Source organism: Abramis brama (assembly GCF_963993115.1).
Source record: "Abramis brama genome assembly, chromosome: 9".
In the NCBI taxonomy this organism is placed as follows: Eukaryota; Metazoa; Chordata; class Actinopteri; order Cypriniformes; family Leuciscidae; genus Abramis; species Abramis brama.
The window spans coordinates 35416455-35442040 of NC_139971.1; the positions used below are offsets into that span (position 1 = coordinate 35416455).

The window sequence follows — 25586 nt, forward strand, 5'->3', positions numbered from 1 at the left end:
ACCATATAAGTTTCAAAACAGTCAATCCACAGACAAATGCACACAGCCTGCATGACGTAGCGGTGCCTTTTCACGAGCCATTGTGACTTCCGTATAAATGTGATTATTTTGCATAAATGTTACATTTCAATCAAATGCCAATGTAACCCTTCTGTGTCCAGGCATATGAGCAATTAGTATGAGAATCAAAGATCAGTTTTAGCTAGTTTTTTTTTTAAACGTTGCTACCTAAACATGTTGTTCTATTCTAATTTAACTCTCTGAAATAATTTCAACTGCTAATTAATTCCTTCCCTCGTAAATTTTTTAACAGTCACTTGTCTCCACCTACTGGTGTCACAATGTAATCGATACAAACATTTTTTGAATCATTAAGTTACTTTCAAAAGGTTTTGTTCACTTCTGTTTGAGATGGGGGAACTAGTTGTCTCCCTCGGTTGCAAGGCTGTAGTTTGGGTTTGAAAATTGGGGGGGTTAAAGTGTGAACCGTTTAACGGGGTACCAATGCTCCCTCGTGAGGTTTATTTATTTGTTTTTTGCTTTATTTTTGCAAAATGGCCCACGCAAAGTTGGTTGATAATAATCACTTGTTTACAAAGTGCCATTGGAAGTCAAACTATCATTGCTTAAAATGTTCTAATACTGAACATGTTACGTTCCTGTTATTAATTGGATTATCTTTTATTTTCCCAATAGGCATATCTGCCATATTAGCAGAACACATTTTACACATGAGGAAAACCAATTGTTTAGTCAATATTTCAAGAAGGTCCATACTTTAAAGCTCTTGATTCTAACTTGTACTTGGCCTGTTTTCCCCTCGTTTCAACAGTCTTTTTAGTGGCTGTTTTTAGATCATGTTTGATTTTCTCCACAGCGTTTTACTACATTCTCATTAGAATTAAAATGGTGTAGGCTACTACATTTTATCAACGGCTCGCGCAAATCTTATCACACTTTTGTAGCGCGCTGGTGAACATGCTTATAAAGGCTCCGATTGCGCGATGTATACAATTAATTAATAAAGTTAAAGAGGGTAAACTTCAGAGAGAAACTTCAGAAAAACTTCAGAGAGGGTAAAGCCATAGATTATTCTAAAATGTATTTTTTCGAAAATGTATTTATTTATTATTAGCCTATTATTATAAAATGTAGATTTGTATGTTTAAAAAAGTAGGAAATTGATGTAATATTGTTATTCTTGTTGTTAGTGTCGCGTTTAAACCACGGAAAAAAGACTCCATTTCCCGGCAACGCGTGGGAGAGAAGGAAATGCATTTGAACTTTCACTTTAGCGACACACACCCATCACCAACATACAGCGGCAACAGTTTGAGAACTATTGGACTAAATGCGGCGATCATTTTATACAGTTAAACGAACAAACAGCTGACATTTTGGGCGTCATTTAATCGTAAGTTTCGCGTTTAAAATGCAGACATATTTTCTAAGTGTTCAAATGTTTGCCATGCGCTTAACATTCTAAATCGTAGCATGGTTTTCATGAATGCAAACATCAGAATTATAGCTCGCTGCAAATAGTTTTTCGTATTATGAAGTAATCATTTTGTTTAGGCTATATGAGATGCAGTCTAATATTGGTCATGCAATTCCAGTGCACTCCGCTTGTTTACATGGCCAGTGAATCCTGGCTGGAGTCTTCCCTGCGCCGTTCATCTAAACTCGGGCAGGAAGTGTTGGAAAAGGCAAAAAGACGGTCTGTTAGCAGCTCAAGTGCAAGACTAAGACCATCACCCATGTTCAGTCACTATGAGAGGGGCTCAGAAGTGAGTAGACTCAATAAACATTTGTTAGGTCAACTAAATAAATAACGTCCGTGACACTAATTCTTTTTGTCCTGTGTTACAGAGAGACATTTCCCATTCAAACTTGGACCATGCTTTTGCTACAATAGTGGAGTACATGTCTGAAACTACGAGACAGTGCCAGGTGGAAAAATGCTTTATTCATTAATTTACTTTAACTCTGTTGAGATATGAATGAGAAGAAACAGCCTGTGTTTCTTTAATAGAAGTTTTATAAGACTGTTCACCTGGCTCAGCCCAGTGAGCGAGAACACATCTGTCGCTACCATTCACAGCAGATGTTGAGGACCGCAGACCGGAAACAGAATGCTACTGCAGCCATCAAACGAGACATTGTAAGTACTGACCTTAGCAACAAAAAAAAATTATACATTTTCATTTTTTGTGAAGGCATTGTACAAAAGTTGATTTTGAGCAGAAACGGATCATATTTTAACCAGGCCGTATTTGCTCTGCAAATCAACTCATTAGAATGGTTCATCTACATATTTTATTGAAGGGTTCATCAGAACCAGAGGATTTTCTTATTGAAGTGCCTCCAGGAACCTATTCCATCACGGCAGCAATGCAGGACTCAAGGCCAGAGACGAAAACTGTCCACATCAATGCAGGAGAAAGCATGAGCCTTACATTCAACCTCTGAACTATGGGTGAAAATTAATGCCTTAATTGAGGACTTGCACTAAAATTTTAAAATGCACTGACTTTTCTTGATTTCAGCTTGAGTGTTCATAAGTGTTATTGCTAATACTCAGGAATATTTATTTAATAATTTTTAAAGTAATCATGAGTTTATATTGAGGCACAGAAGCCATAATAAGATTATACAGCAAGACAAAAAATTACATTTCATTTTTACTTTCTTTATACCTCTTACAGATGTTGCATTTTAATAAACTTTTGCATGATTTTACACAATAGTATTTTCTATTCAATTACTACACAGCCATCAGATGTTTGAATAAACAACAAATATCATCCCTGAAGAAAACAAATCAGCAAAAGCTGACTGGCAATTCTCATAATACTTTGAACTTTGGCTGTGTTATATCAGTTTATTTGGCCTTGTGCTGATTGCTACAGATAGTGGTGATGGTGATGACTTCGATTCAGTTGATGCAAATATGTCCCTCATATTGACTCCTCGTTTTGGTGATTCACGAACCAGTTTAAATAAAGAGCTGTGATTGGTCATCATAGAGTTATCTGTAGAGCTCCCAGAATTCCCAGTGTCTCTTGGCCAAGAATGGGTTACATTTGAACACCTGACTGCTCTTCCTGAAATACCAAGAACACCCAGGCAGTACAAATTAAATTCACTTTGAAAGACAAAAAAAAAAAAAAAATTCTGGCACTTGTATTTAGACCAAATGGTTCTAAATTGTATGTCTGCCATACCATTAAAATGTTTGGGGTCTTAAGATTTTTCAAATGTTTTTGAAAGAAGCCTCTTATGCTCACCAATGCTGCATTTATTTGGTCAAAAATACAGCTAAAACAGTAATATTGTGAAATATTATTACAATTTAAAATAACGTTTCTATTTTAATGTCTTTTAAAATGTAATTCCTGTGATGGCAAAGCTGGATTGGTGCTCAAGAAACATTTCTTATTATTATCAATGTTGAAAAAGGTTGTTGTTTTATGATAAAAAAAAATGTCAGGGCTTAATAGAAAGAATTCAAAAGAACTGCATTTATTTGAAATGTAAATATTTTGTAAGATTATAAATGTCTTTACTGTAAATGTCGATCAATTTAATGCATCCTTTCTTTCCCCAAAAACATACTGACCCCAAATTTCTGAATGGTAGTGTGTATGCTCAAATATACTATATGTCAGATCATGATCAGTATTTTTAATGTATTGTATTTGTCCATTTTGACCGCTATATTGTAAATATTTTGTCATTACCTGGTTGCTTGTGCTGTGGTTCTGCAGAACCGCTTTTCCAGTATCTCCAGGCTGGTCTGGACTCAGTTTGACTGTATGGCATTCTCAGGCAGGAAATATCTGTGTTTATTGAGCGGCTCACCAGTCCTGACCCCAGAGGCCTGTGTTTTTCAGCTGCAGTATCCTCCTCATTCTCATCTGAGTCAGAGGTTGATGATGAGGAAGATGAAGGCACTTGTGTCTGTTGAGAGCTCCGTAGTTCTTTCAGTTGGAGATCAACTTTCCTTTCCAGCACATCTCTCCTCTGGTTGTTCAGTAGTGGAGGTGACATGAACATTGGCCAGCATCTCTTGACTGGACAGTGGAGCAGTGGAATGGAGGACAGACTGTGGTGGTTGCACTGGTGACATGGCAACTCAAAACAGTTCATGGTGCTGCAGTGGGAAGCCCTGTAGCAACATGGCCTAGATGAATAATGCTGGAGGTCTTTGATAATTTGCTCATGGTGAGAGGCTGGGATCCGTACTGCAAGCTCTTTGGGGACATGAATTGTCATCCCGTTCCAGAAGAGAACCTGAAGTCCCAAAAGACCTTCATCACCTTTAATGAGACGACAGATCTGAGCAAATTCCCCTGGGTTTATTCAGTTATACAGATCACTCTTATGATGTAGTATTGGTTTAAAAAATTGAACTAAAAAAATCTTACTTTTTAGTGGATATCTTGGCTCCATACCGGAGATGACTCTTCCAGGCCCATATCTTCTCAGATCTTGCTCCCATGGTGCTAAAACGGTGTCCCCTGGTACTATACTGTGCCCATGTGCACTGGCAAGATTAACTATATCAGGCTGGCAGGTTGGCTGAACTGTATTTAATGTTTCCATAAATGTATTTCCTTTAGGTCCAAACTTATCAAACTCCACCATATAAAGATTTCCTCTGCCCTATAGAGACCGAAATAAATGTTTAAAAAATGTTTAACAAACTATGATTATACATCTAGTTCTTTTGAACTTTCTATTCATCAAAATTCTGAATAAAAAGTATAACATTTTTCACTAAAATATTAACTAGCACAACAGTTTTCAACATTAATAATACGCAATATTTCTTGAGCAAATCAGCATATTAGAATGATTTCTGAAGGATCATGTGACACTGAAGACTGGAGTATTGATGGTAAAAAAATAATTACATTTTAAATATATTGAAATAGAAATTAGTTATTTTAAATAGATTTTAACTGATTAAATTCTACTGTTTTTGTGTTTTTTTTAAATGCAGCCTTGTTAAACATAAGAGACTCATTTCAGAAACATAAAAAATCGTACAGACCCCAAAACTATTGACTGGTAGAGCATGTTCATAATTTAAAAAAAAATCTCAGTACCTGATGTATGATTGTCCCCAGGTAATAAAGACCGTCTATCTCTTTCCTGGCTAAAACACGGCAGCCGGAATACAGTTCAACACCTCGCATTACCCTTCCAGATACACATGATACTGAACTAAAAGGATTCATAGGGGAACACCTGCAAAGATATATATTTCCCACAATATAATTATGTATTGTTTTTCTTTCTTTCTCTCTTTTTAGTTAAATTAGAAAGCATACCAGTATGGTGCAGAACAGACACAGCTTGCGCAGTTGTGGTATGGGACCTGATAGAAGTCCACTGAATGCCTGGGATCCTCTGAGTATGATGGATTTTGAATCAAGTCATCGGTTGAATGCAACAAACTGAGCTGATATATTATAAAACATTAAATGGTGACAAATATCCGATTCACTAATAAAGGATGGCTAGTATAAGTGGCGGCCAGTCACCATACAAACATCTTACCTGGTCCACATTGCCAGCAGAGTTGAGAGACATCACATAACAGCTTCCTCTAGTGGTGGAGGTGATGCACTGCAAGAAGTCTGATATGTCAGTGTTCATGGGAGTCTTGTCAGATATGTAAAATGTATGGACAGGGCGTGTCACCAGGGTTGATAATGAACCCAAGCATTGTGTGGGGTTGTCTGGGAGACCGCTGGTCACCAAATGGACAGACTGACAGGCAGGGTCAGAGAATGCTAAGGCCAGTGCTGTGTGGAGGTCTCTGCCAGGACTCGTCTGTAATGTGTGGATCCAGCTCAAGGCTTCATAGACTACATCAGGAGTGCAGGGCATCATGTGAGAAGACCATGGTGTTGCCTAGTGAAATATATATGAGTTTTTATGGAATATTGCAGTATTATAAATGATTTATCTGTGCACATCAATATTTTTTAAAATTTGTGTGCCCTTGTAATGTTTAATCAAAATAACTTCCCTCTTGAAGTGACATCTCTTCTCTTCTCTGATTACGTGTTTACTGGTGCGAGGGCAGGGCAAATTGTCACTTACATGAGATTGAACAATATCAAACCACAACAATCTAATCATCCAATCAATTCCTGATGGATAGAATTACTATATGGATTGAATAGAGTCCCTAAAGGGAGATAATATGAGATGGCGGAAAAATGTCACCACTTTTGCGTTCTCTGGCAAATGTTTGGTGTTCCCCTGAGAAACTTTGCATTTCCTCGCAAAAAAGTTTCTCGAGGGAATGCAAAGGTTTTGCGAAGGAACGCAAAGTTTCTCAGGGAAACAAAGGTTCTTGGGGGAACACAGGTTTTGCGAGCGAACACAAAGTTTCTCGGGGGAACGCAAAACATTTGCGAGAGCACGCAAAAGCATTGCTTATTATTTTTCCTTCCATCTCATATTTTTTTCCCACCACCATGTCCATTTAGGGGCTCCGTACAAAATCCAGCCCTAAAATTTTTCGTTTGAGAAGCTGTTTCTCTTAGATATACGTCACAAAAGGGAAGAAAAGACATTTGCTGCTTCCGTTTCATGCTGACTTTAATAAACTCAACCATTTAAGATTAAAATAATGATTAATTTGATTAATTGAATTTAGAGTTAATTTAATTTGATTGCATTTAAAACTGTTACCAACCAAACTTGCAGCATCATCAATATGGAGACAGTAGCTTCATGGGCAATTATCATACACTTTAAAAACTCTTTTTATTTAGAATATATAAGTAACATTTTGCGACGTGTTCATTGTGTTTCATTTTAAGTTTACCTTGTATGAAAAGCTGATAATGTTGAAGAGCGAGTCTCTGAGTGAAGCTTTAGTAATTAAGGTTTGGATGATAAGATTCTTCACTGATCCCAAAAAGCCATTCATTCCCACAGATGAGTCCAGAATAAAGGTGATATTTCTGCTTTTACCCATGAACAAGGGAAGGACACTTTGGCTGTGAGATACCTGAGATGACATTGTTTCTCGCATCAAATGATCTGCAACACAATTGAATTTGCTGTTAGTTACTTAAAGACTTAAAGACCCATCTGACTAGCTTCTGTCAACACAAACAACTCTTTTTCATATTTTTGTTATAAGCAAAAGTAAAGATTTTTAGGATGGAAATACATATAAAAACAATTAAAAAGTATTCATACCTTTCCTGACTCCAAGAACACACTTGCAAACTGTAGCAAGTTTTGTTCGAATAATCCACTGAACAAGGATCTCTGTCTCTACTGTGTACTGAGGTTGCCATAGTGAGCCACTGACCAGCCTTAAACTATTAGAATGTCATTACATCCATCTAGTGGTGACAGAGTGCATCTGATGTGCAATTGGGAACATGGTCTATTTGTGTCTGAAGGGAATAGGATAATTCTGGAGACTGGTGTTTCTCTAATCACTTAAGTCACATAAAATAATATGTGACTACAGACTACAGCTACAGCCAATGCTTCTGAAATAAATGTAGTCAAACTTTACTAATTGTGGGTCACAGAGAACGAACATGATGCTTAAAATTGTTGATTGGCTCTAGTTTTCAAGATATGCTATTGGGTCAGTAGCTATATATGACAGTTTTAAAGCTGTTTTGCTACATAATGGCAATGATTTGCCATCAATTCCAGTTGGTCATATGAAGGAAATGTATGACAACATGAAACAACTTTTGAGGTGCATAAACTATGGCCAACATCAATGGCAAATTTGTGGCGATTTGAAGGTTGTTGCTCTTTTGCTTTCAGATTGGATAAACAAAGTTATACCACCCTTACACATCAAGCTGGGTCTTTTGGTCCTCAGATTCATGAACATCTTCGAGATGATGCATTTTACCAAACAATGTGGCAAGGAAAAGACAATAGGTTAGTGGAAAACCTCAATTCATACAAAAGCCTTGGTTGGAACATGTCCCTAAAGTTACATTTTTATCTAGATTTTTTCCCCATCGAACTGCGGAGCAGTGAGCGACGAGCACGGCATGCAGCGATTTCCCTAGGACATTGCAACAATAGAGAAACGCTATCAGGGCAAATGGAGCCCATCAATGCTTGCAGACTATTGCTGGACTTTTCGGAGATTTTACCCTTAAACTGTGACTTTCTTAACTCTCCACGACTTAAAGGACGGGATGGAGGAATTGCGATTATTTTTAAGGAAAAATTAAACTGTCGGCGTGTGATGTGCAACTTCTCAAGCTTTGAGCTGATTGTATTTGAGCTGAATCAACCTGACCCAGTGCTATGTGCTGTGATTTATCGTCCTCCCAAATACCATAAAGACTTTATAAACGACTTTTCCGATTTTCTGGCTGAAATCATGCCGAAGTATGACAGAGTTTTAATTGTTGGAGATTTTAACATCCATATCTGTTGTCCCTCCAAGCCATTGGTTAAAGACTTCTTAAATCTCACGGAGTCGTTTAAATAATCGTTGCAAATAATTCTCACAAACCTCGTGTTCTGTTCAACACTATTAATTCTGTTTTAAATACATCTCAACAAATGACTTTGGAATTTTCCAAAGAAACATGTGAAAACTTTTTGCAGTTTTTTAATGACAAGATTGTGACTGTTAGAGCTAATATTGTTCACCCTTCTGCTGATATGTCTTCTTTCTCTGTATGTTCCTTTGTTTTTAATCAGTTTGAGCCAGTGTCTCTTGCTTGTTTAAAAGACATCATTGACAAAATGAATCCATCTGTTTGTCCTACAGACATTATTTCCCCAGATTTCCTAAAAAAGGTTTTTGAAACCCTTGGCCCTACAATACTATTGATTGTAAATAGTAGTCTCACTCATGGAGTTGTACCCCTACATTTTAAACACGCAATAGTGGAACCATTGATGAAAAAAACAAACCTGGATTCATCGGTTCTTGCTAATTTTAGGCCTGTTTCTTTCTAAAATATTGGAAAAAGTTGTTTTTAAACAATTACTGTCCTTTCTAGACTTGCATGGTTTGCAAGAAATTTATCAATCTGGTTTTAAATCACTTCACAGCACAGTTAAAAGTTTATAATGATTTATTATTGGCCACTGACACAGGTAACTATGCTGTTCTTATGCTGTTAGATCTTACTGCTGCTTTTGACACCTTAGATCACAAAATACTGATCTCTCGTCTTGAGCATTGTGTTGGTGTAAAGGGTGCCGCATTACAATGGTTTAGATCTTATCTGGGTGAAAGAACTTTCTCGGTACGTCTTGGGGAATTTGTGTCTTCTACTGCATCTCTTGTATGTGGAGTCCCTCAGGGTTCCATTCTTGGACCCATTTTATTTTCTTTATATATATTATCTTTAGGGTCCATATTTAGGAAACATGGCATCTCGTTTCACTGTTATGCAGATGACTCGCAACTCTATCTGCCTTTGAAACGAAACAATGCAAACTCTATAGCACCTTTGTTGAAATGTCTTGAGGATATTAAAGCCTGGATGGCCTCCAATTTCTTAAAGTTCAATGAAGATAAAACTGAAATCATTTTGTTTCGACCTGGTGGTACCATCAATACCCCTGATGTAGATCTTGGCGACTTAAAGTCATATGTGAAGCCCGTTGTAAAAAACCTAGGTGTTTTAATGGACGGTGACTTTAAACTAGATAAACAGATTAATTTGGTAGTTAAATCGTGTTTTTATCAGTTAAGGCAATTATCTAAAGTCAAGTCATTTGTATCTTTTACTGATTTTGAGAAGGTCATCCACACTTTTATATCATCCTGCCTGGACTATTATAATAGTCTCTATGTAGGCATTGGTGAGGCATCTCTAACACGTTTACAGAGGGTACAAAATGCGGCTGCACGTCTATTAACAAGGACACGCAAACAGGACCACATTACACCTATATTAGCTTCCCTTCACTGGTTGCCAGTTCGTTTTAGAATTGATTTTAAGATTTTACTTTTAGTTTTTAAATCATTAAATAACACTGCTCCTAAATACCTCTCAGATCTATTACAGCCATATGTTCCATCCAGAGCACTTAGGTCTGCTGGGCAACTGCTTTTAATCTCTCCCAATGCAAGATTAAAGCCTTTGCAGTGGCGGCCCCGAAACTCTGGAATAATTTACCTTTGTACATTCGGCAGGCACCTTCACTTGCTGTTTTTACATTTAAAACATATTTGTATAGTACTGCATATAACACAGTATGAGAGTTACCTGTTAGGAGTTCTTTTTAAGTGTGTGTTATAATTCATTATTGTATTTATTGCTTTTTTATTGTGTTTTTATTTATTTTATTTTATTCTTTTTAGTTTTACTGTTTATTTTATATTGTATGTACAGCACTGCTGTTTTAAAAAGGTGCTCTATAAATAAACTTTGATTTGATTTTGATTTGGACAGTGACAAGAGATGCTCCATTTAATGAATAAAAGAGATGAGCCAAGAAGCACAGAGTAGACACTGACTAGGACTAAACTATGTACGTTTTTTTGTGAGCCTTTTGTTACATAGTAAATTTGATTTATATAATCCTTTTGTTGGTTTTTAAAGTGTTATATTCTACACAATATAGCTACATGGAAGTAAAATGCAAAACTTAAATATCTTGGAAACAGTAGAAAAACACATTTAATGAAGCTGCAGTAGTAAAGATGAAACTGTTAAAAATGTGTTTGATCGCTTTGAGAGAAATGCCATTTGAGATCCTGCACCAGAAGGGGTCACCTGAACCTGATTTCAGAGCTTTGACGCCCATCCCAATGAGAGACTCTCAATCCAAAAATAGATTATGTGCTGTCATCCTCTCTCCCACAGAGGCTGACATGTGAAAAAGACACTGAGGTGAAAAAGGCTAATGAAAAATACATGTTTTAGAAAAAGGACCCAACTTTGACAGAATAAAATAGAAATGTTGAAAATGTAAAAAAGTAGCCCTTCGGACAGCACAGAGAAAACACTAGATTGATTTCTGAAGGATCATGTGACGAAGACTGGAGTAACCTGCTGAAAATTCAACTTTAACGTCAGACTAATAACTAATAAATAGCATTTTAAAAGGTATTCTAATAGTTTAAAACAGTTACTTAAAAAATTTAAATATTACTAATATTACTGTGTTTACTGTATTTTTCATCAAACAAATGCAGAGATATATATATATAAACAAACATTGTGAATGCATTGAAAATTCATTCAAAATGTTGCATAAAAAACAAACTAATACGACATAAAGATAAGCATGGTACGTCATGCTGATACAAAACTTCAAAATTTCAAACTGGGTACTCCACGTTCTCCTTCAGACAAACTGATAAAAAGTGAAGCCTTTCTACTGCACTGCATTGCCCATGCATCCTCACTCCGGCCATGACATAATGCAATTCAAAATGGCTACCAAGCCTTCTGTGTCACACTTTAAAAATGTGCTGTTATAAAACCAATAAAACCACTGGTCAAGTTATGGCGTTAGAAGAAATGTACACAAAACCCGCGGCATCTATCCGCCCAATGAACATATCATGCCCATACGCTGCTGTGCTAGATTTGCTTATTCACGCTTGAACAATAAACCCAACAGACCCGAATGGCGTCCCTAAGGTGCCCCTGAACATGAATTTCTGGCAGCACGAGTTCGCATGGGCTGGCGTTCAGCCAATGAGAGCGCGTCAACAGACTCCTTCAGCCAATCGCATATACGTATTACAGATCAGTTGGAGGAATTCTGCCGTTATTCAGGTTCTGGGGTTGGATTTTCTGCATAGCGTTTCCTGCCCTGTTGCATGGTGGTCGAACGAAGGGATTGTTGGAAAATTTTCGGAGGTTAGTATATAAATGTGTTTTTACCCAGTGTGCCTTATTTCCTCAGACGCCGCTTAGCCGGAAAGTGCGGCGGTGGAAGTGTGGTGGAAGTCAAAGTGGGATGCAGAACGAAATAAAATAGTGAAAATGCATCGGAAGCGGTGTTTTATTTATTAACAACATTAAAGGCAGTTGGACGCAGGGTTGTAATCGGTTGCAACATTGTAACGTTCCGATTGTGATTGTCAAGTTACCGCAGCAACGAACTCAATATGGGCTAACGGCTGTTTGTTTAAGTTTAAACGCCTTTATAAAGTACAGTAGTGCTTTGCGTTAGTTTGGGAAATGGTATAGTTAAATGAATCTCAACGGCGATTAGGTTATGTAAACGTTAGGAAACGACCAAACTAAACCGCGAGCTTTATTGTAGCATATTTGCTAACATGTGAGGATGAGTTAGCATGACAGATGTCCGTCTTGTCAACTAATAAAACTAAAAACTTGTGAGCAACTTTACCCGGGCTGCCTTTGCATTCCCGCCATTTTACGTAACGTTAATTTACTAATTATTTTTGTACTCTTACGTGTTATTTACAAATATATGTACGCAAGTTAGCTATTTGGCTAAAATGGACATTAGCAATGAAATGCCCGCGTTAGCACATACTTGAATTCGATACACGTGCATTAAACAACATTTTCATTATTGCACCATTTGAGAAATGGACTCTTTTTGCAGAATACTAAGTAATATATTCTGCGCCAAGCCGTTTTAATAGGCCATACAATAACTATTGTCTATTATTTATGTTACTAGTACTTTTGTCAAATTATTATTTTTTTAATATTACTCATATAGTGTCAAGTAATGTTCCATTGTTACTGTTGTGGTGACAAATTACACTTTTTTGCCATTGAATCTTTTGGGGATCTGTCGATCACCTCTGACTAGTATGTATGTACACTAGTTTTTGCTGGAATCTATTCCAATTTTCCCAGCACTAATTGAATTAGACACTAGAGAGACTTATTGAAGAGACACTAGAATCGAACTATAAATTACTTGGGGAATAGTTGATATCTGAATAACAGATCCACTGTCACTACTTGATTAGTTACTAGTAGTTATAGTACATTTATGTAATGATTAAATTAAGTATATTTAAAAAGTACTAGGACAAAAATAGATGCTGGTTTTAGGAAATGCATATTAAAATGATTTCTATAGAATGCAACATGAGCAAGTACAGTTCTGAACAATATAGGATGGTTGGGGTCATGTTCACTAACTTAATTTTATTTAAATATGTAGAAATCTTTAAAAAATTAGGTCATACAGAAAGGGTACACAAGCACAAAACCATGATATATACAAATTATAAAAAATGTAATATCCTTTAATTTTTTTTCAATGTGTTTTTGCAGTTTGTAAACTGAATATTGCTAAATTATAATAAATTTAGGGACAAAAAAAATTGTTAATGCACTGTCTAAATTTTGTAAAATGACAGGAGTACTTCAAAATCCACCATGACAAATTATCACAGGCCTTTGATTGCCTCTGGGTTTTAACACAAAATCATTGATGGTTGTTGGTTGGTTTGTACAGACTGATCATGCTCTTAGCCCAGGTGAATCGAGACACCCAGGGCATGGAGTTTCATAGCGTGGACGGGGACCCGCAGCAGGTCACCCTTTGTCTGACGGAGGCAGTAACAGTTGGAGGTGAGATAGATATGTATAAAATCTCTGCAACCGTATTATAATTTGTGGATCGTGCAATGTAGATCCATAATGGTCAACTGTTACCACACAGATGACAACATGGAGGGAATGGACACAGTGAGCTTGCAGGCGGTGACTTTGGTCGATGGCTCCACAGCATACATCCAACATAGTCCTAAAGGTACTGTAACTAAACATTAATGTGTATTTTTTGGCATGCATTAGCTAATTCAGTTCTTCTTCTGATTGACCATTTCTATAAAAAATGTCCAGATGTCCTCTATTTCATTCAGCTTACAACAAACATTGTGTAGTTACAAAGCATGCACAAATTTTCTTGCTCAGTCACCATTCAAATCTTACAGCATATAATAGTTTCTTTCACAGAAAACAAATTAATGGAAGGACAAGTGATTCAACTGGAGGATGGATCTGCTGCTTATGTCCAGCACCTACCAATGTCTAAAACAGGTATTTCATATGGATTTCATTCTAATGGATGCAGCCCTATGATCAGTGACTGTCTAATTGCACTGTTTTGATAAAATGCAGACTACTTCTGTTATTTTAAAGACCATACATTTGCATTTATGCTTTAAAATGTATTTTTCAGGTGGAGAAGGATTGAGACTAGAAGATGGGCAAGCTGTGCAACTGGAGGATGGAACGACTGCTTACATTCATGCACCCAAAGGTCTGTCTCTGAAAAACTATCTGCTACTGTGTATTGTGATTACGACACGTCACTTCTCAGACATTCTAAATCCGCATGTTCAGTCGGTGAAAACAACCTCCGACAGACGCCAATAGACTCCGACAAGGGTAACGCACTGATCCAACAAAACCCGACGAAGTGTCTGTTGCCGTCTGTCGGTGAGGTGTGAATTGGCCTTTACAGACACTAGAAAAAAAATTCAACTTAAATGTTAGATTTGCTATGATGAAATAAAGTAAGAAAATCTCCACATGTTCAATCTTTTTAGAAACATATGATCAGGGCGGTTTACAGGCTGTTCAGCTGGAGGATGGCACCACTGCATATATTCAGCATATGCCTCCATCCAACACCATCTTGGCCATCCAGGCAGATGGTACTGTTGCAGACTTACAGACGGATGGGACAATTGATGCTGAGACCATTAGTGTGCTCGAGCAATACTCTACTAAGGTTAAGATCATTGCCCTGTCACTTATCCTGCATTCTTTTTATTTATTCTGTTTATATGGTTTAATTCACCAACATTTATTGGAATGCTAAACTGATTTAAATTTGTATATGTATACTTTGTATGTGATGTGCCTTGTTATTCTTAAATTGTTTGTTAATTTAAAGAAAGCGTTTTATGCTTATGTAATGAAACCACAAATCTTTTTTTAAAATGTGTGCCTTTTTGTAGATGGAGCCCACAGAATGTAGTACTGGGTTACTTGGTCGAGGAGACTCTGATGGCAGTGTGCATATGCAGGTACCGTCTCTATTTATCTATTTATTAAATGAGTAACTAATAAAATGAATGCTTTGCATGTTAATGAAGCTGTGCCCCACTTTGTGTTCTCAGATTGTACTGCAGGGTCAAGACAGCCGGTCACCTAGAATCCAGCATGTTGGGGAAAAGGCCTTCCGATGTGAACATGAGGGATGTGGAAAACTCTATACTACTGCTCACCATCTGAAGGTGAAATTGTGCAAGAGAGAAGATTTTCTAAAAGTTTTCTGTTCATATGTGCCCTTAGTCTCTGCTGTACTTTTTAAAATTCATTTCTTGACCATGTTGTTTTCTAAATATTTTTTAGGTGCATGAAAGATCGCATACTGGGGATAAACCATACATTTGTGAACATATAGGTTGTGGCAAAAAGTTTGCAACAGGTAAAGATTGTTTCCACAAGCATGTTTCTATTGTCCTCTAATTTTTTTTGTACAAGCATTTTATTTTTCTTTCCGCTTTCTTCAGGGTATGGTCTCAAGAGTCACGTCAGAACACACACTGGAGAGAAACCGTATCGCTGTCAGGAAATTAACTGCCTCAAGTCTTTCAAAACCTCTGGAGACTTACAAAAACACACAAGAACACATACAGGTGGTTTTCATATTTACCTGGCCTGCAATAAGGGTTTCATCTGACTTATAAAATTGTTTTGTCATCAAAATGTTGATAAATTGAAATTTTTCCTCTGTTTTGTTGTTGTTTAAATTGCATAACATTTCATTTTGTAGGAGAAAAACCTTTTAAATGTCCATTTGAAGGCTGTGGGAGATCTTTCACCACTTCCAACATTCGTAAAGTCCACATCCGTACTCACACTGGTGAGAGGCCTTACTACTGCTCCGAACCCAGCTGTGGAAGAGCCTTTGCAAGTGCCACCAATTACAAAAATCACATGAGGATCCACACGGGTACTTGTCTTGTCTGCTCTTAACTGCTTCCAACATATAAAAGTATCATTATAATGAAACCTGAAGACGCTTTGAGTTTGCATGGATTTATTTGTATAGAAATAAGGTATAATTTCAGACCATAAGCTCAAAAGTGTGTCTCATCATCTTCAGGTGAGAAGCCTTACGTCTGCACTGTTCCTGGCTGTGACAAGCGTTTCACCGAGTACTCCAGCCTGTACAAGCACCATGTGGTTCATACGCCTTGCAAACCCTACAACTGTAACCACTGCGGAAAGACGTATAAGCAGATTTCTACATTAGCCATGCATAAACGCACAGCGCACAATGACACAGAGCCAATAGAAGAGGAACAAGAAGCTTATTTTGAGCCCCCTGCAGGTCTGTTTACTTAAATCTCCAGTCACAAACATTGACTATATTTACATGTGCACCAATAATCAGGATTATTACTTACTTACTGCGGTAAGATGTGTACATGACATTAGCAAACCGCTTTACTCCTGTTTACATGCAATTTTCATTATTCTGATTGTTCACTGAGAATTGTGGTTTTATTATTTACATACCCCAACAAACTGTTACTGGCCACTGTTTTAATCTACTTACATCAAATGTAAAATATTTCTATGGATGTATTGGATTTTTTCTGTGACGGGCCTTAATTTTTATGTTTTCAACCATCAGTATACTGCATTATATTCATGTTGCGCAACATCATCATCATCATCCATATATACGTGACAAGCACATGCGCACTTAGGTCAGAGTGGAATTGATGCGATTAAAGTGTTGTTTACATGCCTTTTTATTGTGATTAAAATATTATTAATATTGTGTTTACATGAACGTTTTCAAGTTTAATCGCAGTATTGCCTAAATCTCATTAGAATCGCATATATTAGTCAATGACCATATGATATTGATTAACTAATAATCAGAATTTTGAAATTGCACCTTTTTCAGAGGCCATTGATGAGCCTGGGTTAATGTACACTCCAACAGTGGTGGAAGATGACTCTGGGTCTGAGCAGGTGTCAGGATCAGAGGTCATGGGACAGCATCATGTGGCTCTCATATCTCAGGATGGCACACAACAGGTCAGTGATGACTTGCACTGTGTCTGCACCAGACGAGATCGTTGTTGTCGTGTCGCACCACAATAGCTAGAAGCTGTTCACAATGGACGCGACTAAGTGAACGTTGCAAATCCATTTGTTCTTTATGTCAGAAATAGCGTAGGTGCTTGGAGTATGCAAGAAATAGAACAGGACATCAGTTTGCTGTCAGGAATTTGTTGTTGTTATAACTGGTTATAATAGGTCCTATTTGCTTTTGTCGTGTCACGCCACTCGTGTCCGGTGTAAACAGTTGAAAAATGGAAAAGTAAAACATTTCATTGAGTAAAATCAATGTCAGGGCGGTGGATATGCAGTTATCTTCCAGGTAATTATTGTATTTTCCCTCTCAGGTTCTGTCTCAAGCAGATATGCAAGCTATGGGAGGCACAATTACTATGGTAACACAAGAGGGAACCACCATAACCATCCCAGCACATGAAGCAATGCTTTCCTCAGGGGGAGCACATTCTGTCACTATGGTGTCTGCAGACGATACAGATGGACAGGTAGGTGATGTTACTAGCTGGTTTCCTACCTAGGATCTCCATTACTTTGCTAAATACACAAATAAGTTGAGCTAATTTGTAAACTTTATTTGTGTTTTAGGTGGCTATTGTGACGCCAGATCTATCTGCATACCAGACAGAAGAAGGAGAGCTTGTGCAGGATCACGAACAGCATGTGGTTTCCTCAAGACCTCACCCAGTCACGCTGCTGGCTACCTCTAACGGCACACACATAGCTGTGCAGGTATAGAACATTTACACACGCGTTATGGAATCTTACTCTCACAGACAGTGTTACATTAACACACAAAGTTAGGAGTGGTCACAAAGCTTAAATCATGTGTTTACTTTGCCTGTTAGTAAATAATAAAATCTGCAGTTAATGCTGTAAACCTTTAAGCCACTTTTAGGGTGGAAACAAGCAATTATTTCCAAAAGACTGGTGGTTGTAACATTTGAGGTTTGTAACCACCCTCCATTGAGAGTGTTTTTAGGATGTGTGTTAAAGATGTAGGTCACTCAACTGAATTAGTATTGTGGACTGTTCTGTAAGTCTAATGTTTGGAAGCATTTTAAATGAAATGCACAACGCCTCTCAGCATGATATAAGTAATTTTAAGCTAAGCCAGATCAAATATATTTGAAACAATGCATGCATTTATTAGTGCAAATTAGTGCAAAATTATGATTTTTAGTGATTTTTAAACTCTTACCCCTGGTTCCTCAGGCAAGGCTTAAGCCTAGTCCTAGACTACAATGCATGTTTGAACGGTTTTAACTGAACTGAATATATCTAAAAATATGTCAGTGCCTTTTTTTGTCTCAAGATGCACACCAGTAATTTTTTTAAGGCATATTTATAAAAGCTACTTAAATGTCCTAATTGAACTAAGGCCTAATCCTGGCTTAATCTAAGTCCTGTTTGTGAAACCAGGCCATAATCTTTTTTTTTAATCCCGGCTTCCAAATAATACTATTTAATGAAGCACCGATTCCAGCTCTTGGTGTGTAATAATAGCTGAAATCAGTAGCAGATAATGATCTAATAATTATGATTAGTGATTGTATCATTTGTCTTTTTTGCTTTAATGGAGAACTAACTGAGCAACCTAGTTGGTTTGACATTCACTCCTGATTAATGAGCCTTTATTGCCAACAAGGGGGCAATGTGTCACTCTCTAGAAGAGGGGAGGGTCACTCTGTGTTTGGTGGGTGGTGCCATTGTGCATTGCAAGATGGACAATTTTGAAATTATTTGTTGTACTGCAATTGCAAACAGTTTTGTTGTATTAAATTGAATTTCAACTTTTCCCCCTCTCAGCTCAGTGATCAGCCCTCTCTAGAAGAAGCCATCAGAATAGCATCAAGAATACAGCAAGGAGAAACTCCCGGCATGGACGATTAACTCACATTGTATAACACGATGAACTAAACATCTCAAGGGTGTGTGTGTGTGTGTGTGTGTGTGTGTGTGTGTGTGTGTGTGTGTGTGTGTGTGTGTGTGTGTGTGTGTGTGTGTGTGTGTGTGTGTGTGTGTGTGTGTGTGTGTGTGTGTGTGTGTGTGTGTGTGTGTCTGTGTGTATGTAAGTCTGGGTATTGAAAACCTGTCAAGCATCATTGTTTTTTCTAATGGAGACATCATGAATGCAATACATCAAGAAGATATTTTTGTGTGGATATGTACATAACTGTTTTAAAAGTAGAGTTTTTCTGTATATATTTGATTATGCTATTTTTTGCAAACTGTTAAGAAAAGGTCTACAAATATATTGAAGAAAATTTTTTCATTGTAATGTATTCTTTGACATCATACAGTAAAATGTTTACAGACTTGAGTATATCAGCTTAAAAAGGAAACAACTGGTAGAACAAAAGTTGTCATGAACAATACTGGAAATCCCCATTAATATGGTGTGCAAAACATCATTTGCCTACCAGGCTATTTAAGTGATTGCTATTGTTAACTGATTACCAGTGAATTCCACTGGAGAATCTCTGCCATCAAAACAAAACCATGTGGCTAATTTACACCACCATAAAAACACAATGATGATTAATTGTGTTAATAATAAACACAACGATTAATTTAATCAAATATAATGTCTTGCAATTAATGTAACATGTTCCTGTGTGTCACCTAGAACGGAAGACAATGTGCCATAGTGAAAGCTCACTAAAACATTCGTCTGATCAACTCCATGATCAAACGAGACCATTTTCGTAGATGAAAGAAGAGCATTCGCGCCAAATTTAGGTCACAGTCAGTGGGTATTTCAGGGGAGGGGCTTACTGACGTAGCACTTACAGAACCTCCTATCTTTTAAACTTTGGAAGTCGGCGCTCATTGGTGTGTATCACGTCACATGACCAACGGTCGCGGGAAGGCTTTGAGCACGCGTGTTGGTGGGAGGAGTAGCTCACCATTCAAACTAGTTTTGTAAACATTATTGTGTTAAACGATATTATTTTGGGTGTTTTGACATGTTTTGAGAAGTTTACCTTTTAATTCGGCGTCTTAAATATCGCGTAATTACTTTTAGGAATTTATTTTTTCTAGTTCTTTCTAAATCAGTTGGAAGTTTGTGGAGCAGCCATTTTTTCAGTCGAAACTCCGCCGTGGACGCTTGTTTTATACGATTTCAACATCGTTATCAGCTTCCATATGCGTCTAAACTGAACTTGTTTGGACTTGTCACGGAGATATCAGTCGTCAAAAGGAGATATTTTCTCGGACAATCTGTAGCAGTTTTCCACCTGGAACATCGCATCGCCGTTTTTGGGACTGTTCATCAGCGCTTCGGTTGTTGCATTGCACGAGCGGTATTAGATATGTTTATCTAAATTACGTAATCTCTGCCTGATTTTTCCAGCCGTTTGGGCTGGTTTTTATACTCTTACACAACTTGCGTTGTGTGTTTTTAAGTTTGATCTTTTTACATAAACTGAACATTTGCCTGGAAAGATGAGTTTCGGCCCACGGAGGCACGGCAAGTCTCCAAATATTAAACCCGTGCGCCAAAAGTTGCAGTTTTCGGCAAGTGATGGTGAAGAGGACAGTATCGAAGATGCAAACAGCAGCACCGGGGCCGAGTCGGGCTTCACGGAGCTGGACTCCCCGCTGTCCGTGCGGCGCAGCGGCGATAAGAGGCCGGAGGACCTGGGCAGCAGCAGCCCGCTTAGCCGAACCAGAGACGACGACGAGTCCTGGGATGAGGAGGGATTTGGCTCACCGTCTCGCGCGAAACAAACTTTTTACATGAAAGGCTCTCCATCGCCAAGGAAAAGTCCCCAGGCTTACGACAGTTCACCCGAGAGGAGTTACATTCATGATGACATGGAAGGATCCAGCTCCCCTGTCCCGGACTGTCCTGATACACCACCCCATAAAACCTTCAGAAAACTCCGTCTGTTTGATACCCCTCACACCCCAAAGGTTTGTTTTCATATTAACTTAAACACGATTTTTATTTATTTATTTTTAACATCGGTTCTATTCAAATGCTTAACGCGAGAGAACATTTTGTTGTTTACATTTGTATAATTATTTTTCCTCTGACATTGTTAATATTCAAAAAGCAAATTAAGCAACGTTAGTTATGATTTAAAAAAACAGTCCAGCCTTTACTAGGTGGATGAGTTCACCTAGTGACACAGATATTGGACTTGCTGTACAAAGTTGCGTAACCGCTTGAGTGAATCAGTCTATTGATACTAGCACATCATTACATCATTTGAAATGTGCAGTGTTTTTCTTTTCGACTGTGTCGGTTTGTTTTGAATTTTACTGTGCTGTAGTCTTTACTTTTAGGAATGTGGTTTAAATGCGTTTTAAATGAGTATTATGTATGCATTTACAGAGCTTGTTGTCGAGGGCCAGGACGATGGGATCGACGAACCGGAGAGTCGCCCTGTTTAAAAATGTGGATTCCACGAGCAAAACCTGTCTGGACGGAAGACGAAACCAGACACCTCTAGTAAACATCAACCCCTTCACCCCGGACTCCATTCTGGTGCAGTCCTCGACACTACAAAGAAACAACAGGAAACGATCACACTGGAATGAGTATGTTAATCATAATTAACTTTAAATGTCTCTTCTAGCTTTTCCTCGTGTTTATTTTTTATTAGTTAACCTCCAGGTGGTTACTGACTGCTGTGAAGTAACGTTAGTTTTAATAGAATGATAGACAATGCCCATACTGGACAGGTGTGGCACAGGTTGCAGGGCCGTTCGTTAAATCCGTTTACTAATTCTGTTACAAGACAAAAAGTTGGCGAGGAACCAGCTCCTCGTGTTCGCCCCATCTACACGCCATGTGCTTAGTCAGGCCTCTCTGTTGCCTCCTAGCGTTTCTAATAATGTCTCTTTATTCTGTAGCTCCTGTGGAGAGGACATGGATGCAAGTGACGCTGAAATAGAAGAGGAACTGATTCCGCCCCCAAAGGTAATTTTTTTTTATTAATTATAGCTGTGAGTTATTTGGAGTTATACTCTTAAATACTTTTGCTTTTTATCCAATTAAGCACAGAAATACATTTAGGCAGAAACTGAAAAGAACTGAAACTGATTTTAAAATGAAAAGTCCCCGTGAACTGGTAGTTGCAACCGACTTTACTTCAGTGTTGTGATGTATTTCCAAGTGAACTGGAATATTGAATAGAAGGCAGGGTTTTACTTCAGCGCACCTCCTCTCCATCCCTCGCTCATAGCAGACTGATGGTTGGAGGGGAGTGGTTAAGGATATTTGACCCACTGACATCATTCGAGAAGGAACGTTTAGTGCAAGATTTTGAATATAGATTACCGTGACAGTTTTTTATGTGTATTAATGTTACGGATTAATTGTTCACCACAAGACTAGTAACGTAATGTCTGCTAACAAAGTAAATGGGGTCAATTTTGATTTCAGGATGACTTGGGAGGACTTTTCATTTTCTCTTTGTTAAAGATCTCTTACTGGATTTTAAAATAACAGTTTCTGGTCAGTTTCAGTCTGGATTTTCAACAATAACACTTTTTGGCTGAGAACAGGAAATGGCAATGTTTTTTTATTTTTATGCTTTTTTTTTTTTTTTTTTTGGTGCATCCCTACTTTAATCCATGAATATCTAGTTAGTATCTACTGCTGTATTTTTTCTGCCCTAATAAAAACTGATTTTCCCACAGAGGATCACAATGATGGAGAATAACATGATGTCCAGATATGCTTCTGAATTCCATGAGCTGGAGAAGATTGGCTCTGGAGAGTTTGGTTCTGTTTTCAAATGCGTCAAGAGGTTGGACGGGTGTATCTACGCAATCAAACGTTCTAAAAAACCCCTGGCAGGCTCTGTGGATGAGTAAGTGGTCCTTTTATGAATGCGTTTTCAACAACACTGACTATATTGAATGGAGGTTCTTATTGTTTTCTAATTATTGCTTTGAATTCTCTCCCAATAGGCAAAATGCACTTCGTGAGGTATATGCACATGCAGTTCTTGGACAGCACCCCCATGTTGTGAGGTATTACTCTGCTTGGGCAGAAGATGACCACATGCTGATTCAGAATGAGTACTGCAATGGTGGAACCCTGTCTGATGTCATCGCTGAGAACAACCGACGCATACACTTCCTTTCTGAGCTGGAGTTGAAGGATCTGCTACTGCAAGTATCTCGTGGACTCAAGTACATTCACTCTACAGCACTTGTTCACATGGATATCAAGCCAAGTATGTATTTGATCATTACAGCCTTAAATAGCTTGTTGATGCATTGTTAAATTGTCATTTAATTATATGGCTTTAATTTTGGATTTTTTTTTTCAGGCAATATATTCATTTCACGCAAACCTGTTCCAAGTGTAGAGGAATTTGAAGATGAAGAAGATGGTCCCACCACAAGTGTGGTGTACAAAATAGGTAAGATGCTGAAATTACATGCCCAGATGATTGTTTAATACAGACATGGCTTAATGAAGTGGACAAGATTTTGACAATCTCTTCTCTATCAGGTGATCTAGGTCATGTTACAACGGTTACCAATCCACAAGTTGAAGAAGGTGACAGCAGATTCCTGGCAAACGAAGTTCTTCAGGAGGTAAACACTTTTCTTTTTTCTTTTTTATTATTCTGGGTCTTAAGAATTCCTGGCAGGTCACAATCTTCTGTGAAATATCATGTACTAATTTAGCTGTTCTTACCCACAGGACTACAGTAACCTGAAAAAGGCAGACATATTTGCCCTTGCTCTGACTGTAGTCAGTGCCTCTGGAGCAGAGCCCCTTCCCACCAATGGAGAAAAGTGGCACAAAATCCGACAAGGCATTCTGCCCCATATTCCACAAGTGCTTTCTCAGGAATTTATAAGCTTGTTGAAGGTAAGGTTTCTTCTATAAATATAAGTAGTACTTATTATATAAATAATAAGTAATTCTAAAAAACTAAATCTGTAGTGCTTTTATTTTTTTATTTTTTTGGCAGAACTGTTGAATGGGGTCTTGAATGTTTGATTAAAATGTATATATCCTCCTGACAGCTTATGATCCATCCTGACCCAACACGGCGACCCTCAACCACTGACCTAGTCAGACATCCTGTTCTTCTGACTGCTTCCAGAATGAGTGCTGACCAGCTGCGTGTAGAGCTCAACGCTGAGAAATTCAAGAACGCACTTTTGCAGAAGTATGTGAGATATTCTTTCATTTAAAAAAAATTCCGGGCTATATTAAGAAGTCTTTCACTTGTTATAAACATACTAAATCCTACTGGTGGAAACTATACTTCTTTGGATTGAATTAATTTTCGGTTTTTGTTTCTCAGGGAATTAAAGAAAGCTCAGATGGCAAAGGCTGCAGCAGAGGAGAGGGTTCTGTCCACGGATCGCGTTCTTACACGTTCCACAGTCCAGTCCAGCTCGAGAGCTTCTCGACTCATCGGAAAGAAGATGAACCGCTCTGTTAGCCTCACAATTTACTGAACTGAACTCCAGACAAAGGAGATGACCAATCCTGAGTGAGAACTACAGTGGTGCTTATGAAAGATTGTGCACACAGACAGTTTTGTCTGTAGCCAGAAGGATGACACAGACTGTCCTGTGACTTATAGTGCTTACACTGTTTGACACAAGTACCATGGTCTATACTGAAGCTTGGGTCCTTCTGCATTGTTTTGGAAATAGCCTTTGAATATGTAATGCAGATCTGCCTTACCAATTAGGTTTGCCATTTCAAATCTCTTGACAGAATTGCCTTATAATGGACATATTTTTAGTATAGATCTGTCTTCCTAATCCTTGCTTTAAGTTCCATAGGTAAGAGTCAAAATGGTCTCCCTGCACTTGCTTTCTCAAAGCTGCAGTGTTGCTCTTTACCAAATTGGAGATGTGTGCCCCTATTGAGCCCTGATATGTGAATGTACCAGATCGAAGATTTGTGCACCTTACTGCCTGTGAAAAATGCCTGTTTGGCCACAGAACATGGGGGTTGAGTTAGATTGCCATTAAAATGAGCACTTTGGAGGCAATGGTGAGCTTGCCACAGAAAGCCTGCTGCTATTCATGTTCGTCTGTATCCTGTTAGGGTTGGAATTTTTTATTTTTTTTTCTTCTTTAAATAACTTAAATCATTTTATCCTTTCAAACAAGCAATATTTCATAATATCATCATCATTAAAGTGTTTGTGCTCCAGTGACCTTTTTTTTTGCAGATTACATTCATCCGTTTCTTTGCTTTGTTCAATCCAGTCAAATCTTGAATTTAACCATGTGACAAATGTACGCTTAACTGGAAGCAAATGATTTAAATGTACATATGCCATTCAAATCTCCAACCCTATTTTTTGTAGCATTAAAACAATCTGTCCAGTTCATCTTATGTCTTTAGTTAATAATGTATAGTTTTGACTTATGTGCTACATAAACTACATTGATAGGGTACTGTTTAGATACTTTGGTCTTGTTAATCCTCAAAACTTCATTTTGTCTGTAAATATGTTCATTTTAATAAACAGTTTTCACCTAAATGCGACTAGTTTG

General features: G+C 37.8%; 4 protein-coding genes across 6 annotated transcripts; 3 read left to right on the plus strand and 1 right to left on the minus strand.

The window, feature by feature from the left end:
- The first annotated feature begins 1274 nt into the window (after window positions 1–1274).
- akip1 (A kinase (PRKA) interacting protein 1) lies at window positions 1275–3649 on the plus strand. Its single transcript, XM_084124560.1, has 5 exons — window positions 1275–1414; window positions 1617–1787; window positions 1870–1950; window positions 2033–2161; window positions 2326–3649. Exons 2-5 carry the CDS (start codon window positions 1635–1637, stop codon window positions 2467–2469), a joined length of 507 nt encoding a protein of 168 aa, XP_083980686.1. The 5' UTR covers window positions 1275–1414; window positions 1617–1634; the 3' UTR covers window positions 2470–3649.
- On the minus strand, window positions 2872–7427 carry cUnh11orf16 (chromosome Un C11orf16 homolog; the record flags this gene model as incomplete). The annotated part of the gene is made up of 7 exons (XM_084125273.1): window positions 7228–7427; window positions 6848–7065; window positions 5337–5922; window positions 5112–5253; window positions 4428–4665; window positions 3741–4319; window positions 2872–3104 (listed from the first exon to the last, which is right to left on the minus strand). The coding sequence occupies exons 4-7, from the start codon at window positions 5241–5243 to the stop codon at window positions 2872–2874; spliced, it is 1182 nt and encodes a 393-aa protein (XP_083981399.1). The 5' UTR covers window positions 5244–5253; window positions 5337–5922; window positions 6848–7065; window positions 7228–7427.
- A 4293-nt stretch (window positions 7428–11720) lies between these two features.
- Window positions 11721–19357, plus strand: znf143b (zinc finger protein 143b). 3 transcript variants are annotated; one of them, XM_084124881.1, is made up of 16 exons: window positions 11721–11846; window positions 13435–13550; window positions 13642–13731; window positions 13926–14021; window positions 14164–14244; window positions 14534–14718; window positions 14948–15016; window positions 15110–15226; window positions 15345–15420; window positions 15506–15631; window positions 15769–15948; window positions 16102–16329; window positions 16915–17048; window positions 17420–17575; window positions 17676–17819; window positions 18897–19357. In XM_084124881.1, the coding sequence occupies exons 2-16, from the start codon at window positions 13442–13444 to the stop codon at window positions 18978–18980; spliced, it is 1875 nt and encodes a 624-aa protein (XP_083981007.1). In that variant the 5' UTR covers window positions 11721–11846; window positions 13435–13441; the 3' UTR covers window positions 18981–19357. The 3 variants fall into 3 exon arrangements, with proteins under 3 accessions (XP_083981007.1, XP_083981009.1, XP_083981008.1); XM_084124883.1 differs by having other exon boundaries at window positions 13938–14021; XM_084124882.1 differs by lacking the exon at window positions 11721–11846 and adding an exon at window positions 12122–12140.
- A 579-nt stretch (window positions 19358–19936) lies between these two features.
- Window positions 19937–25573, plus strand: wee1 (WEE1 G2 checkpoint kinase). The gene is made up of 10 exons (XM_084125099.1): window positions 19937–21008; window positions 21433–21638; window positions 21954–22020; window positions 22743–22915; window positions 23016–23284; window positions 23381–23473; window positions 23566–23651; window positions 23761–23931; window positions 24090–24235; window positions 24374–25573. The coding sequence occupies exons 1-10, from the start codon at window positions 20538–20540 to the stop codon at window positions 24528–24530; spliced, it is 1839 nt and encodes a 612-aa protein (XP_083981225.1). The 5' UTR covers window positions 19937–20537; the 3' UTR covers window positions 24531–25573.
- The last annotated feature ends 13 nt before the right edge of the window (window positions 25574–25586 follow it).